Here is a 16,326-nt window from a genome sequence, read left to right as displayed (position 1 = left end):
TCTTTTAATATTTTGATCTAAAAAAACTCTTGTTGAACAAGATGCTTTGTTTTGCCCTTTTATCTCTGCACCCTTCCCTAATGTAGCCATCAAAAAATTATCTTGCTACCAGTATGTCCAGTAGTGGTAAAACACCTAAAATACAAGATTGAAGTTCATCTCCTTCTTTTAAAAAAACAAAAATCAAGAAACCTTGTCTATAAGTCACAAGCAAAAATACTGAGCAAGCAACAAACCATAAATAACATGTGGTCACAGTTTTAACTTTTTAATTTCACATGCATATGAATAGTATTGCACAAACTCATGAACGATATTACCATTGGAGTCTCAGGTTGAGAACTATCAATAGAAAGTTCAGGGATACCTTTTTTTTTGCAGGCCTATAGCACTGAATTAGTGATACATAAATCTTTCCCTATAGATGCCAGGTCAAATCAGCCCACTGGGTCTGTGCTTTTTTTCCCCAATGCTATATTTGTTTGCATTCCAAAGATTACATATAAAAGCCTGTCATATCACTACCAGTCCTACCTCGGATACAGATTATAGCTTTCCTGGATATGCCTCAAGTAATAAGAAAAATAAATGTATATATCGTATTGATAAGGGCATTTTCAGTCTGGATAGTAATATGTTTTCTATTTAAGTAATTTGCAAAAATGAACATTTGAAAAGCAAAATAAAGAGATTAAGACATTTAGAGATTTTAGTCAAAGCAGGAAACATGGCTATTGTTTTTATGCTATGCTACAATTGTTTCCTCTCAAGCTGTATGTTTGAAAGCTTCATTACAGATAGTTCTTGCTCTCCGAATTCTCCTTTGGGTTCAACAGGAAAAGCAGGTGCCAGAAGGAGGGCAGATTTATGCATTTCATAATAACTACATATCTGCTTGTAAACAACCCGCAGGTAATAACCTTCTTTCCTTACTCATATTTTTAGACATTTTAGCAGATCTCACAGTCCTTGATGTATGAATCCATTGACTGCAATAGCAATAAGCCCCTGAGGACTTCCAAGAGAGATACCCTTGCTCAGCTGGCCCTCCACGGGTCACTGGCTTTCAATGCTTCTCCATCCTTTTACGGGACTAAGGCCAGCACAAAAGTACAGTCAGTTCTTATCTGTCCCTGTCCCACTTCTAATCTTCCCTTTCTCTTCCATGTCACTCTTCTTCAGTGCATTTCTTTAGAAACAGCTGAATAAAAATTTTTCCTCCCAGGCACACCACTACAGCCGCGATGAACTCCTAATGAGCAACCTACTGATGTGTAAGTAGAGCATTTAAGAGGTGAAGGTAAGGGTAAGGAGTTTGGTTTCAGAGTGTTTCCTTAAAAGTGGTGGGTATGCCACTGCTGTCGGTTGCTGCATTTTATTATATGCAACAGCTGAAAATGCAGTTGATCCCCATGCAGAGGTCTAGCGATAAGCCTGCGTATGTTAGGTCCCAGCACAGGCTTATCCATGGGCTACGATGAACTGAACAGGGCTTTTTCTCGTCTTATATAGTGTCACGGATTTCACCACATATGGAAGAAAGCACTACAAAAAAACAGTCACATTAAGGAAGAGAGTGTAGAAATGTAAGATGCCAGAAATCCAAAAAAAACCCTAGGCCTTTAGGCTACCCAGTGAACAGTTAAGCATGATATTATTTTGGCATGAAAAATATTCTCTCTCTGGCTTTGCTGTTAGGACTGATCAGTTATTACTTTGAACCAATACTAATGTTTTTTCTTTTCAAGAACTCTGTAAAATTAAGATCAGGTACACACAGATTCCTCTGCTAAAGTAGCTAAAAATATCTTCCTTCCACAAGGAGCATTATTATAGATCCATTTGAAAATTTTGTCTTGTTTCTCATTTACTTTCCAAAGTGTCTCCTGTTTTCATGATATTTTGTTAGGCATGAAAAGAAGTATTTATACAAGGGTATGCCAGATTTAATAAGGTCCTAGTCCTATGATCACATCTATACATAGACTGCATGACACTAGAACTAACCAAATAATGAAGACAAATAGATAGGCAGGCAGATATTCAAGGACTGGGACACCATGAGTACAAGCTGCAGAAAAAGTCTGTTGCTATGTAATTTCCAGTATAAGAGCAGTAGAAGCCCCATATGAATTTACTCAATGATCACCTGATACTTTACATCTCACTTTTATTTAACAAAGAAGCTGTTATAAACTCACAGTTAATCTAGTCCAGCAAGGAACTTTATTATACCCCTAACTTTAAGTATGTGACCAGGCAGCTTGCTTGAGAACTGGTGGTGGGACTGCTGAAAAATATGCCAAACTAAAATAACTTCAGCTTGGGCATAACCTCCCACAGAATACTAGTTTGTTTGTTTCAGTCCACTTCTTGGAATTTAGAAATATATCTCTGCACAGTTTAAAGTGTCTGACATAGACTTAAATTGACTGATATTTAAGTAGCACGACTGTCAACACAGTTGTACCACTGTGTACAGCCACTGTAGTACAACAAAATAATCTCTTTAAGTAAACCAACAGAATGAAACTGAATCTATAAAGTATCTTAATAATTGGTATTGATAAAATGATAGCTATGCCAAACACTGAAAAGTGGTTAAGGGAATATCAGCGTATTAATGACATTTTGAGAAGATTCAAAGAAACATCCTAGAGACAGGAATATGTGAGGTTGTGTATTCCTCATTAACCCATTCTGACAGTTGCTAATAGCATCACTCAGCTTTCCATTTCTTCCGCTCTCTCTCTAAACTGCTGTCACGCCAGTGAGATTTTTCAGAGATGGCATTTCAAGCAGCACATTGGCACAGAATAAGGCCATGTGTGCTCTCTGGTGCGTGCAGGATGCATTTCATAGCTGTGGAGCAGTTAAGGATATTGATTTAGCAGTATCTTGCCTCTGTTTTAAATGTCACCCTTCCCATTGATTACACTGCTAGAAGGACAGTCTAAAAAAATAAACTCTAAGAATGGCTGGACTCTGGGTTGAAGTGGCAAAACTACACCAAGTAGAATGTGGCAATGCAATGAACCTTACCAAACATGGAATTTTCAGTAGTTCAGGTTTCGAGTGAATAAAAATAAAAAACACCCTTCCCCGATGTGCATTGGCCAGAATGCTCAAGCCTGGATGCCTTTACTTAAGACTCAAAATCCATATAAACACATGCTTAATTTTAAGAAGTTGAGTAGCCATATTTGCAAATGCACAGCAGCTTTTTAAAATATCTGACCATGTTTGTTTTGGTATCAAAATAGGAAGCTGAATCTCAAATATAGACTACAAATTGGAAAAGGATGGCTCTTCATGCATCTCACTAAAAAACTGACTAATTTCATAGCTGTAGCTCAGTCTCACTACTATGCAGTGGATCCAAGCTGGCTGGGTTTGGGTAGAGTCCAAAAATGATGCTGAGATGTCTGAGACTCGGGGATCCACTCCTGATGGCAAACACAAGTCTAGAAGCTTCTTCAGGCCCATGGCCAATACTGAAACTTCCTGAGGCACCAAAGTAGGTGACATAAGCTCACTCTGTTAGGTATTTAAGTTTATGTTTAATGAGAACCTAAATTCATATGCATTTTACTTGTAGGAATTCCAGGAAAGTTGCAGAGATATGTAGAACAGTAGATATCAAAAAAACAATTCTCTTCCCACTGCTTTCTAGAAAGTGTTTGAGATTGGTTTGTAAAGCTAACCAAAACGCTATTATTAGATAAGCTTTATTTCAGGGCTTATGTTGTTTTTTGTTTTTTTTTAATTCTCAGCATAGCTTCAAAGCACGCTTCCAGTAGTGATGGTGTTCACTGTCTTTCCACTAATGCGAAGACTATCCTCGACAAATCTGCATCAAATTTCTCATTTAAGGTTGCTCTTTTAAGATCTCTACTGTCCTTTACAGGTTTATAGTCATAACAGATCAGTTCACAGCACAATACTTCGGGTCCTACTTCTGTGTCTTTTACCCCATTCCCAGCTAATCCCATCCTGTGATATCTGTTACCCTTATGTATATCACTGCTATTAATGACAGGTTACTGGCCTGCACATTGTTGAAACATTTAACTAATGCTACAGTGATATGAATGCATATGCATATGCATGATTATGAATGCATAAAGCACAACTATAGGGTAACAACCGCAAAAAAAGTGAAAGAATTTATTTCTAATAAAGCTTATAAATGAATGTATACATGCACCAGAATAAACCGAACAAGTGATGCATATACAATAATTACACCAAGCACAGACATTTCAGTACAACTTGGAAAACAGGAAAGCTGAAAACAAGGATCCCAATTTAATCAAATATCCCAAGAAGTGGAAGAGTTGAAACTGTATCAATAATATTCAGAAAAAGGATTCATAAAACATTTTATGGAGAATCAGTGAAATGTAGTATTCCAATATATTTAGAAATACTGGAATATTTCAATAATTTAGCTGCCATGACCTACTGAGTAGTACTTCTTTTTTTTTTTAAGACACAAGGTTACAGAAATGATACCTGAGCAATTGCACAAAAATACAAATACAATTGCACACTAAATAATGCCACACAGATAAACCAGTAGGGCTTATACCTTGGTAATCTGCTTTTATTTTATGTGTAGCAGCCTGGCCAGCAGGAACTGCTTTGATTACGGTAGTGTCACACCAAGCAACAGTTGTTGTGTAAGCATGGTGTTAGGCTAACCAGCTTGCGCACACACCACTTGTCAGCCCTCCCAGTCCCAGTGCTGATGAGTGGGGCTGCACATGCAGACGGAGACTGGCGGCTCCTCCTTTCCGTTGGTACCTAAATAGACAAGCAGCTAGATTGCACTACGGGAGTTTAAGCAGGGGACATGTGTTTTTACCTGTCAGCTACCGGTATAGAATTAAAGCACTTGTATAGCAAGGGGGAAGAATCCAGAAACAATACCCTTGTGCCATACCTTTCTTAATAAGGCATGTCTGAAGATCTGGTAGCTCTCAATTATACATGCAATTTTCACATTTATCACAAAGTATAACACAAGTAGACTTTAATAATTATGGCACACAGGCACACAGTCCTTTCCCATCCCTAAAGCAACCATCTTAACACTAAAAGTGACATATCTATGACACTCCTCTCAGAGAAGGAGCCATTTCCCTATTTTTCTGGAAGACCACAGGGCAGAGGTAAAAGGAGGAAACTTTAATTTCAAATAAACTCTAAAAAGTGATGGTCTTTTTTATATATGTAGAAATATAGGGACAGTAGTGAATAATGATTCACTTAATCATTTTTCAAATATTCCAGAACCCATTTCTTGATATACTATTTTAAAGTTTGCTTTTAATTTCCCGTTGTTTGGACACACAGGTAAAAGAATTAAATAGGGGAGGGCAGCAAAAAGACAATAATGCTTGTGTAATATAGTTGAGAAATTCATTTCTGAAACAATTTTTGGCCATTTAATGAGGGCTGAAGACAACAAACAAGACATGGTAAGACCACCATTCCTATTATCCGAGGTGCTGATAATACATATGAATCCCACTGTTTTGAAGCTTGGTTTTGATATCCAGTCCCTATTTTTCATTCTTACAACATGGTTTTGTCCTTGCTGTGTGTCAGGTGTGCACCTACTGTCAGGGTAAGAATCAGGGATGGGTAACAGAGACTCTGATGACATTTTCAGAATACTGATATCTTTCATCAGTATTATAGAGTTGAGGCAGAATCCGTTATTAATCCTATTCTTCTGCACATGCATATGAAACATCTTTAATCACAGGAGCTTCAGTATTCAGAAATCAGTAATTTTATTTATGGGTTAGTATTTTTAAGGCTTGGACATTAAATTGAGAAAATAATTTCCATCATAAGATGTTAAAAAAGTGTATTATTCAGAGCTTAAGTCAAGATTAAATGTTATTTGAATTTAACAGGAAAGCCTTTTTTCAACCAATATAAGATACTTAATAAATAACTCACCACCATAGTGCCTAGTTGGCTCAATATTTTTAATGTATTTTTCCCCAGAACACTATAGAAAAAAGTAGAAAATGACTTTTTTAAAGGAGGAAAATAAAGCACAGAGAGTCTCAAAAGTATTTTAGATGTTTCACTGCTATATTACGTTCCTCAGGATGGAGTTTATTTGAACAAATGTACATGTCCACAGTATAGACATCTATATCTGAACTCAGTGCCCTCTCTAATCAATATAGAGAAATAAGCACTTCAGAAAGAGACTTTTCTGACCTATTTGCCGTGTATATTTTAGACAAGCATGATCTGCACCTATAATTTTCTGTGCACTATAGAGAAAACCTACAGGACACCTGAGGACACTAAAAATCAGCAAGAGGAATTCTGCTCTCAGTTTAATAAGAAAAAGACTGGATTCCTGCCCTCTCAGAGTCCATGTGTTTCAACACATGAGACCGTGTGTATCAGAGTACACATAAATGTGGCACAGATTTGTCTATACCCGGACAACACACTTTCTAGTGACATCCATCCGGGAGTGGGTCACGTCCCCCTGTTGCAGCACAGTGCAGCAGCTTGTCCTTCACTTTGTAGCTTCATAAACCTGATGCAGCTGGTTAGGAGATTACATGGTCCACTGGCCAGCTGCACTTAGAAAATGAGGCTGTGGGAGAGGAGCGAGAACAAGTCATTGTGAATGCATGAAGTACAGCTCTAGCTGCAGGGAGTGCGCAGAAGAAGCCAGCGCCTACATTACTGCATGTCAGTACCAGACTTGACAGGTGATGTGAATTTGCACCCCTGGCAGGAAACTGTTCTTACTATGCAGCAAACCCTTCCTTTCCAAGTTTCATAGGCTTGCAGCACCTCCTCTCCTGTTCAACTTTTTTTATTATTATTATTATTTACTGTGATTTGAAGTAATTTGCAAACAAATTTTCACATGATATTTGAAATGATGATAAGCAGTAACCTCAATACACATCTCACAGGATTAGACCCTAAATCTCTTGTATGTGATAGAGATTCCTTGTAGGCTATTATCAGCTCTGATGGTATTTGGTTCAAGTCTAGAATACTTTGTTTTCAAATTAATGTTTCATTTCAAATACAATGTAATGGGACCTTTTATCAGGCATCTCTGTAAAGTTTAGAGACTTGCACCAGATGTCCAGCAAAGGCTTGCAGCAGTTACCTACTACAAGCCAGCAGATGTTACCATTTTTTACAGCTTATAACTGCTGTAAGGCCTGTATTTTGGGAAGTGGAGAAGTTATGCAGTCTGTTAAAACAGTGGAGGAGTTATATGGAAATTATGACCTGCTAGCATTGAAACAGCCTAACAGTTGAGTCTTAAAAATCCACCTGTCCTGCAATGGATTTTGTATTTGATGGGAAACACAGTTCAAAGTAACACTGAAATCCTGTAAAACAAAACCAAGCAAAGCAAACAAACAAAACACTATCACCTTGGGCAGAAGTAAAAAGCAAAATACCTGATATCACAGCATTCATAGAGTGGGGCCTATATTCCATCACGGATGTCATGGGACTAGAATAATATGAGTAGTTGCAGAAGGATAATATGAGTAGTTGCAGAAGGATCATGGACTGTACTCTATCTGTTTGACTCTCCTGCACTCCTTAAAAGCCTCCTCCCTTCCAAACAGCCATGTGGAAAAGGCAGAGCCTTCTGATTCCCTGCCTCCAAAAACCACAGAAACAAAGCAAAGAAATCACACCCTAGCCCAGTCAAAGTAAGCAAAGCATGAAAAAGATATCCTGCCCTAAGTCCTTCTTCACCTGCCGACTATGACAACAGCAAGTGAGCAGCTTGCAAGAGGCCTGCTGAGCCGTTGCACTCATGCTGCTGTGCAGAAGTCCCTGGCATCAGTGATGCTCCAGGCATGAAGAAGGCCTGTGTATGCTCAGCTGCCAGACCTGGGGCTTTAGCTGGGCTGGCAGGTTGGGCAGCAAAGGCAGGAGAAAGTGCAGAGGACTTACAGTGGCCAAGCAACTGAAATTCAGCATATTCCATCTTCAAGCAGCTCCCTTATTTTACTCACAGTTATTTTCCATGCTTTTTCTGCAAAGTCTACTCTGAGACACTTACACCTGGCTATGAGGGTTCATCCAGTTAAAGAGTTCTTATTTTGTTGAAAGGCCTAAATGCATGTTTGCCAACTCCAATATCAAGAAAAGATGCATAAACACTGTTTTCCTCCAAGTTTTTCCACAAATAGTGAAAAAAAAAAAAAAGAAAGAAAAAGAAAAGGTGCTACAAGGTTTCTGGGATGCTAGCTCTTCTTGCAGGTATTGTTTTAGGGGATTATCTCTGAAACTTTCTTTCCTGCCCTATAATTTACACTGCTCCTGCTGGTAATGTTTGTAAGAAATACAAGCAGCACTAATGGGTATGGATCATGCTTCTCCAAGACTGTAAAAAAAGGACCATAGGGAATGATGACCCTGTAAGATAGATCAATGAAGCTGCAGATTGGTTCTTATCCTATTTAGGTTATTTTCCTTAAATGGCATCGTGGCTTACACTTTCTGCTGAAGGCTATCCATATCTGTTCAAGCTCATGACAGCTATTCTTAGACACTCTTTCATTTTTAACACTACTACCAAGAATACTTCTCTCCTCTTTTTTTTTTAATGAGAATGAGGAGACAGTGTCTCTTTAATCAGGATCAGATCAATTTAGCTAAAATAAAATTATTTTCTATAATTTGCCTATAGTTATTCAAAGGATTAGTGAGGAAATGCCACTGAGCAGATATTTGTCTGCTCATTAACATTCATGACAAAACCTTCCGGTAGGGTTGGTTTCAGCTGCTGATGGAGCAATACTTAAAAGAAATTGGCTTGTCTGTGAAACAGCTGCTCAGCAAAGCCACCATGCAAGGGAATTGGTGATAATAAGATGATACTATTACAACTACACTGGGAGCACAGTATATTTTAAGCTGCTCTGAGGTATGCAGTGGGGGTCCAAGAATTCGAACATGATGGCTCTTCTAGTGCTAGGAACAGGAAACAGCTGATTGTTACACGTCTGCTTATTTGGATTAGTCCTGCCCTAAACATTGCAGTAAAAGAAGAATCCAGGCCTGCTGGAACTCTTTGCTTCATGTGACTTTCCTGCCTATTGGAAGCTCATTAAAAGCCTATTGGCTCTTTTTTTTTTCCCCCTCTAGCTTTGGGAAGTGCCATTGCTGAAACAGGTGCTCTCTTCTTTGCTAGCAAAACTGATCACCTACTGTATTTAACATAATCTTTGCCGTTTTGAGGCTTTCTTCTTTAGGCAAGATTCCCAGGAAAGGATTCACTGGATCCTTATGCACCCCAAACTGAAATTCCAAACCTCACATTTCTGCAAATGACCATCCAGATGGCAACGTAACAGCAAGTATGCAGGTGTCGGCAATACAGATGTACAAATCCATGCATAAGGTTCAAGAACATTCAAGAAACATTTGGCAGCTGGTATTATGCTGTGTAGTGACTCATGCTAATTCACACTTACCAGCTAGAATACAGAAACCCAGTGAAAAATACTATTGTTAGAGCTTTGGCTCTGAGTGATCGCTGAACCCCACATACTATGTTAATATAACAATTATATACGCTAATAAAACAATTAGAAAAAATGAACCTAGAAGAATGAAGCAATTACTATTCCCATCACAGTGACAAGTCCTTAGAAATGCGGAGGACTAATGAAGAACATTGTATGGGGCTTTAACAGGCAAGAACTGATTGCCAGTTTAAACAAAGACTTCTTTTCTTTTTTTCTGATTGTAGCTGGTTCCAAAGCACTTAATAGTTTTAAAAGTTCTCTGTTAAGAATTTCATATTTAGCTTCTCTGGCTTATAGATATTACAGAAGTTAGTTATTACAGAAATTTGGAAGGAACTGCAGTTCTGGTAAAAATGAAACATAAAAAATAGATATAGAAATGATGTAAAAACGTATATAGAGTGTGTGTTTGACCTGAGGCTAAAGAGACAATCTTTCAGTTACAGCAGATTGAGTTCCCTGGTAAAAGATTAGATCATAAATGGGATCTGAGGTAAAATCCTAAAAGGGAAAACAGTCTTCAAATTAGCTCTCAGAAAAGCAATCAGAAAATCTTTCAATCTGTGCTTAAGTATATGGATTTGGGACAGAAAGGACATGATAGAAAATCCAAAATACTCTAAGATAACAAGGGTAAGACATATGAAGGTCAGATCATAATTCAACAGAGAGTTCCCTTAGAGTGTCATATGTTGTCAAAACTAGCATCATCCTAAGGCATCCCTGGTACACCAAAAAAAAAAAAAAAAAAGCAAATGCTGCAAAAACTTCCATATTATTTTGCAAAAGTTTGCAAAGTTATATAAATGTCTGCATGAACAAAGAGGCTGGCACCAACACTAGTTCAAATTAATTCCTCACAGGAGCAATGATAATATACTCTGTCTCAACATTACTTAAATGATCACATATGCTGTTGTTGCTTAGATATGCTGCTCTTGATAAACACAGGTCTTGTATAAAAACTTCCATGAAATGATTACAACTGGCTGTATTTGTTTCATTCTGTGTGATATACCAGCAACAAATGGCAGAGTCATGTATCAGAACTTCCTTGTATGATCAAAGTACGAAATTAAAACAAAAAAGATGATACCAAGAATTATAACATTGAAGCCATCTAACAATTCAATATTTGTTTTTATGCCAAAAGCTGCCATCCTATTTTAAATTGCAAGAAAATCTAACTGTTTTTATACTGAAGGACACAGACTATTAGATGGATATATTTTTCCATAAACTTATTGCCCTCCTAGAAAGACTAAGCAGTTTTCCATATAAATGAACAACTTCTGAAAAATTTTAGAATGGTATTAAAATACTGTGACATAAAGTTCAGTTGCTCAGTGATGATACTGAGACTTTGCATTGCAAATTCCCTTAAAAAATCAATGATAAGCCAGAAGAAACCACCTAGTCTTTTAATCTGACTTCCTGCAGAGCAGATCCATAAGAATCCCAGAATGTAATGTTTAAAACAGGTCAATAACTTTGAGGTGTTCCCTACCATCAATAAAGACATACAGCCTTGATTTACAGAATTTTGGGTTACTGAAAAAGCCATCATATGCTCAAGTTCATTGCAATACCAAAAGGCATCAGGTTGCCAAATAATTAGAAAGGTAGCCTCTGAACATTGTGGTAAATCAGGCCGGCATTTTCAGTAAACTGCATTGCTCACCAAACACCAGGGATCATCTCGGTTTCCTTCTAGAAAAAGAGAAAAGCCCTGCAGTTGCTTTTGATGGTTTCCAGTGTCCACGTTTATTCAGACACAAAAATGCACAGAGGGAAGCAGTCAACATAAATACAGATTTCATACTTAGCTAAAGGCATGACCAATCATTCTGAAGCTCTTTTAATGTTTGCTAATCTGCAGTTTATGAGAAGAACTTCATAAACTGTGACTTGCAAATATGGATACAGACATAAAAATTGCTTAATGTTTATTATTAAAGAAAAGTTTTTAGCAAATTGTGGCAATGGACCCTTGACTCCTCTCCCAGATCTTACAAAGGCTGAGGGCCAGAAGAGATCAGAGTAATGACAAACAAATAAAAAACAAAAACTGCCTTTATCGACTTTTCCGACATAGAAAAGATTTGTATTTAATACTGCCTGCGTGGTTTGCATTAACATCCCTCCCAAGTGCAGCTGAGGCCTGACTGCAACCAAGACCCTCTGAGAGACTCTGTACATTTTAAGAAAATCATTCGGGAAAAAACTAGAGCCTTAAGGCTACAGGCTGCAGACCACAAAAAATAGGTCTGCAATAACAAAAATCATGGGAGATCCATAGTTCATCTTGCAACAGTGAACATAATTGCAAATCTAAATTTTGCATTTGAAATTAGGATACAAAAATTATAAGCCTCTCTATGCATATCTAATCTTGTTTCTCAACATTAGCCAAGCCTGCAGGTGCTTAACAGTCCGATTCTTGATGTTATTGTAATTAAAGGCAATACTCACAAGGCTGATAAGGGAACCAGCTGTAAGTTAACCCTTATCTTAGCCAAACTGACAACTGCAAATGTGATATCAAATTGTAGGGAAAAGAACATTGGAATTCATCTTGGATAACTGACTTAAATCCCATAACCTTGAAAACAAGTAAATTATATCCAGCCTACCGTCAAACTTCTTGTGCCGGGACACAAAAGTGGTGCGTACAAAGTGACTTGTCTCCTCCACTAAGTTTTCAAACTCCAGTTTGCTCTGCTGGCTTAACTTGTCCTCCATTTCTGAGGTGCAACATGTATATTCCTGAGGGCAGATTCTCAAATGTTCCCCTGGAATCACAAGAGAAAATGCATTAGAAATATTTAAATTTAAATAGATGTATGGCAGAGTTTTCCATGAACTTTATATGCATATATGATATCCCATCAATCATGAAATGTGTGCTGTACAAGGAGCTCTTTAAGGCTTGACCATTTCACTGGAAACATTTTGAATCTGTATCAATGACTTTGCCACAGCTGGGCATTCCTCACACAGGTGGGGAGATATGTTTTGCTGAGGCTTTTTGATACTTCAGAAGGCAAAACTATTTCAGACTTAACATAATTCTTAAACTGAGGAAGCCTTTCTCAAAAACAGGGGAAAACGTAAAAATTCTATGACAATTGCTTGCTTTCTGTTTGTAGCCAAAATGCCTTGAGAGATACCTAGTGACATGAGCAGTTACAAGCCACCAGGGATTTCTTGCTGTCAAAACCTGAAAAACAGAAATTACATGTTTCTGTAACATGGTCCTACTCTGTTGGGCAGAAAAGGTGGTTTGAAATGTGATTATTTCCTTCTGTCTCAGTGCTTGCCCAAATGCACCAAAACACTCTCCCCTTCTACCCTTTTTTCCCTTTTGCTTGAGTAAGTGAATTTTAATGATTGTGTTTGGGTGCCACATGTTTTCGTGGACAACATTTCTTGTCAGACACGGCAAATGCTCCACTGAACGGGAGAAAGCAATGAAGAGTTTAATTAATGCTTATGTTATACGGAAATGCAATGTAAAAGGTAATGAAAGCCTCTTATTTAATTCAATAGATTTATCTCTTGAAGCACTGTGCCAGTTCTTCTGACAATATTGCATTCTTCAGTACAATTTGCAAGTGGAAACCAATTCTTTAGCTCATGAAATTAAAATGGTCTGTTATTACATGAAATGTGAATTTCCAATTGACACTGTACTATGGGTGTCAGAAACATTTAGGTCAGTTTGTACGAAGGCAGGAAATTCTACCATGCCCTCGAGAAATAAAAAGAATCATCTGCCTCTATGATTAAAGTTACTTGTAAGGCAATGAAAACATTTAGCTTTCTGTACACCAAATCCTGATTAAAAATCCCTCTGCAAATCTCTTAAAGGTGCAAATAAAATGATATACAAAGCCCAAGGGTTAAATAAATACTGGGGACCTGATTCTCATTTATATCAAGGCTCCTTTGTACCACTGCTGAGCCATAAAGAAGATTTAAATGCAGTTTATACCTACTTTAAGGCTACTTTTCACCATTCATATTATGTATTGAGGAGAATCAGGCCCTGAGGTTTATACTTCCCAGGGGTGTCATACATTTAGCTGCTGCATCATCTTGAAAACAGCATCAAAAAGAGGTTTGCACATGCTTAGAATAAACATCATCTTGCACATGAGTCTGCCCTGACCATATTCCAGTTTTTATACTAGTTTTTGAATGAAGTCTTTTGATTTGAAGTTTAGTCACTCCTCAGGCCTGACCCATCAGCCCAGACTTAATTTGTTTTTCTGCAAGAGTTCACCTGTAAAGCCATGAGATTTCTTTTAGCAGTCCCAAAACTTTTAAAAAACTCACAGCTATACGTCTTGAGGAAGGATCATTTCATTATTATCAGTTACTGTTCTACCTACAATTCCTAGCCACATACCAAACCACCATTGCATTAAACACTGTATGAACACGGAAAAAGAGACGCTGCATTACCATCAAAACAATGTAGGGATTGTCTCCCACGTCTGCTAAGCCCTCCCAACACTATCACCTTAATCCCTTCCCATTCTCCAAATCAGGCATCTAAGCCAGAAACAACACATGTAAGGACTGATCAGCCAGCTGCTATCAAACATAAATGATAACAGCAAAACGATGCTTGCTTTCCTCTCTGGGAGGGGGCAGTTTGGCATTTCTCTTCTGTGCCTGCTGCAGATGTTCATGAATCTTACAGGAACTGAGTATTTAAGAGACCTCTACATTGCTGTCACATTAAACTGAAACTATTCAACAGGCTGCATGCAATTAAGGGGGTAACATATTAAGCCTGAATAAACCTTCCTGGAGTAACAGTCATGTCCTGAGTTCTTATTATAGGTCAGAAAGACAAGGAAAACTGAAACAGCGCCATTACAAGCAGTTGTATAGTTTTGATTAAATAAAACATAAATACCCTCTCCATACATTGGTAACCCACTTCCTAGATAAACTCAGCGGGTTTTGCTCAGTGGAAAGCACTGGGGAGACATGCTCTCTCATTTCCAGCCATAGCGGTAGCTTATGCTTTGTATAACAATAACTCCCTTTAGCGCTGGAGTCATGAATTTTTATAAAATTCATTTTTATTTCCTCTGTTCATTTCACATTATTTTTTCTTCTTTTCTCTCTGGCTTTATTTGCTTTCCAGAACTGCCAGACTATCAACTGAACTAACACTAATCATTAAAGCTTAGTGAATAATGGCCACAGGTGTAGGTTTTTAAGACATTATGTTATTCTGAGTATTACAACACATTAAAGAATATTGAATTCAGTACTGCAGTCATTTGTGTAGCATTATTAATTTTACCCTCCCTTATTTATTTATGGTCTTACTTTCTCTTTGCTACAAAGCCTGCTTCCCAATTTATTTTAAAATGCACCTTAGCAACTATGACCTCATTCAGATTTATACTGTACTTATTTCATATACCTACATATGTACTTTCATTAAGTTTCTTCTTTTTAATTCACTGGATCCTTATACATTCATTACGCTCTTAACTGCTGAAATGTGAAACTCGTTATTATCAGAAATACTCACAACTCACTACTCACAACAATACACCACCTCTTCCCTTTCCTCTCCTAACAATGTATCTTCCAGTATCATCTATACTAACCATCTACCTTCACCACAAACACTTCACTAAACTATAATCAGCTTTTTAAAACAACATTTCTAGTTCTCCTTTCTTCCCCCCATGGACTCCCTGCATTTTGTTAGGAAAGCAATAATAACAAAAATATGGTGTTACTCTTCATGTTCTGCTTCAAGATCGTATTTTTCCTCCTCCTGTTTCCTGCTCTGGAGGTTCAGGCCAGAGTATAAATCAAGCAAAAGTATTTTCCTCTGCTCTGTGGCAATGGAGTGTTTGTAGGCTGATCAGCCTAAGAAGTTCAAGTATGCTCAGCAAAGATGAGGACTTTAGAAATTGTGGCACATAAGCATGTTTCCACTGGCCATGAGTGGCTTCAGTTCCCAAGGGCTCACAACTTGGCCAAAAATTTGGGCAGATTTCCTGGAAATGGCAAATGGAAACTTCCTCATACAAATGGTCCTTTTTGTATGCTTGATCTTAATTTCCTTTTTTAAAGCAGTGATTACCATTTTGTGTTTATGTTTATTAATCCCCCAATTTATGTTATTACATCCAGATCATTCATTCCCCAGAAAATAAAAGTGGTCATTATTTTCTCAAAACAAAAGTTGTCTTTTTTAATCAAGGGCTTTTTTTTTGTTGTTTTGGATTTTCTGCTTGTTCTGTGCAAATCAGTCGTACCACAGGCTGCTTGGGTTGGAAATAACTGTGCAACTCTGTTTGATTGTGCTTCCTCTGTTTCCCTGAACAGGATCATTTACCATTTGAGTTTTGTAATATATTATTCTATTACCCCAAAAGGAGTTTAATCACTGATTTGTGTATACACACACCTCAAGTATTCTGCAGGCTGAAAATGTGCTCACAGCTAAAGTACCAATTCTTGCCTTGGGAAACTCCATATGGTCTACATTCTTATGCTAATTTTAGCAAAGATTTTATGGCACAAGTGGCATTGGATATAACTGACTAGTTTCTCCCTGTCACAAATGGTGTCTCCACAGACAAGCTCGACAGACTGCAGTTACGCTGCACCAGCATTATGCCAGATGAAACACGTATTAACTCAGCAGTTCCCTGCAGCTTACCACGACTCCTCCAACCACTGTTTCCAACTGAAGATGCTGACCTACATGTCTCTCCTTTTGCGGCCTGTG

The 16,326-nt window shown here is 37.8% G+C and overlaps 1 protein-coding gene across 2 annotated transcripts in view; it reads right to left on the bottom strand.

Annotated features, from left to right (window-relative positions):
• The window catches only part of GPC6 (glypican 6), a 769,191-nt gene that overhangs the window by 516,014 nt on the left and 236,851 nt on the right, over positions 1–16,326 (bottom strand). For both annotated transcript variants that reach the window (XM_067293321.1, XM_013951337.2), the window contains exon 2: positions 12,188–12,346. In XM_067293321.1, the coding sequence (XP_067149422.1) occupies positions 12,188–12,346 (159 nt within the window). The remainder of the gene's footprint in view (positions 1–12,187; positions 12,347–16,326) is intronic.

The sequence above is a fragment of the Apteryx mantelli genome, chromosome 1, assembly GCF_036417845.1.
Source record: "Apteryx mantelli isolate bAptMan1 chromosome 1, bAptMan1.hap1, whole genome shotgun sequence".
Taxonomy (NCBI): Eukaryota; Metazoa; Chordata; class Aves; order Apterygiformes; family Apterygidae; genus Apteryx; species Apteryx mantelli.
This window is presented reverse-complemented; position numbering and strand designations above follow the sequence as displayed.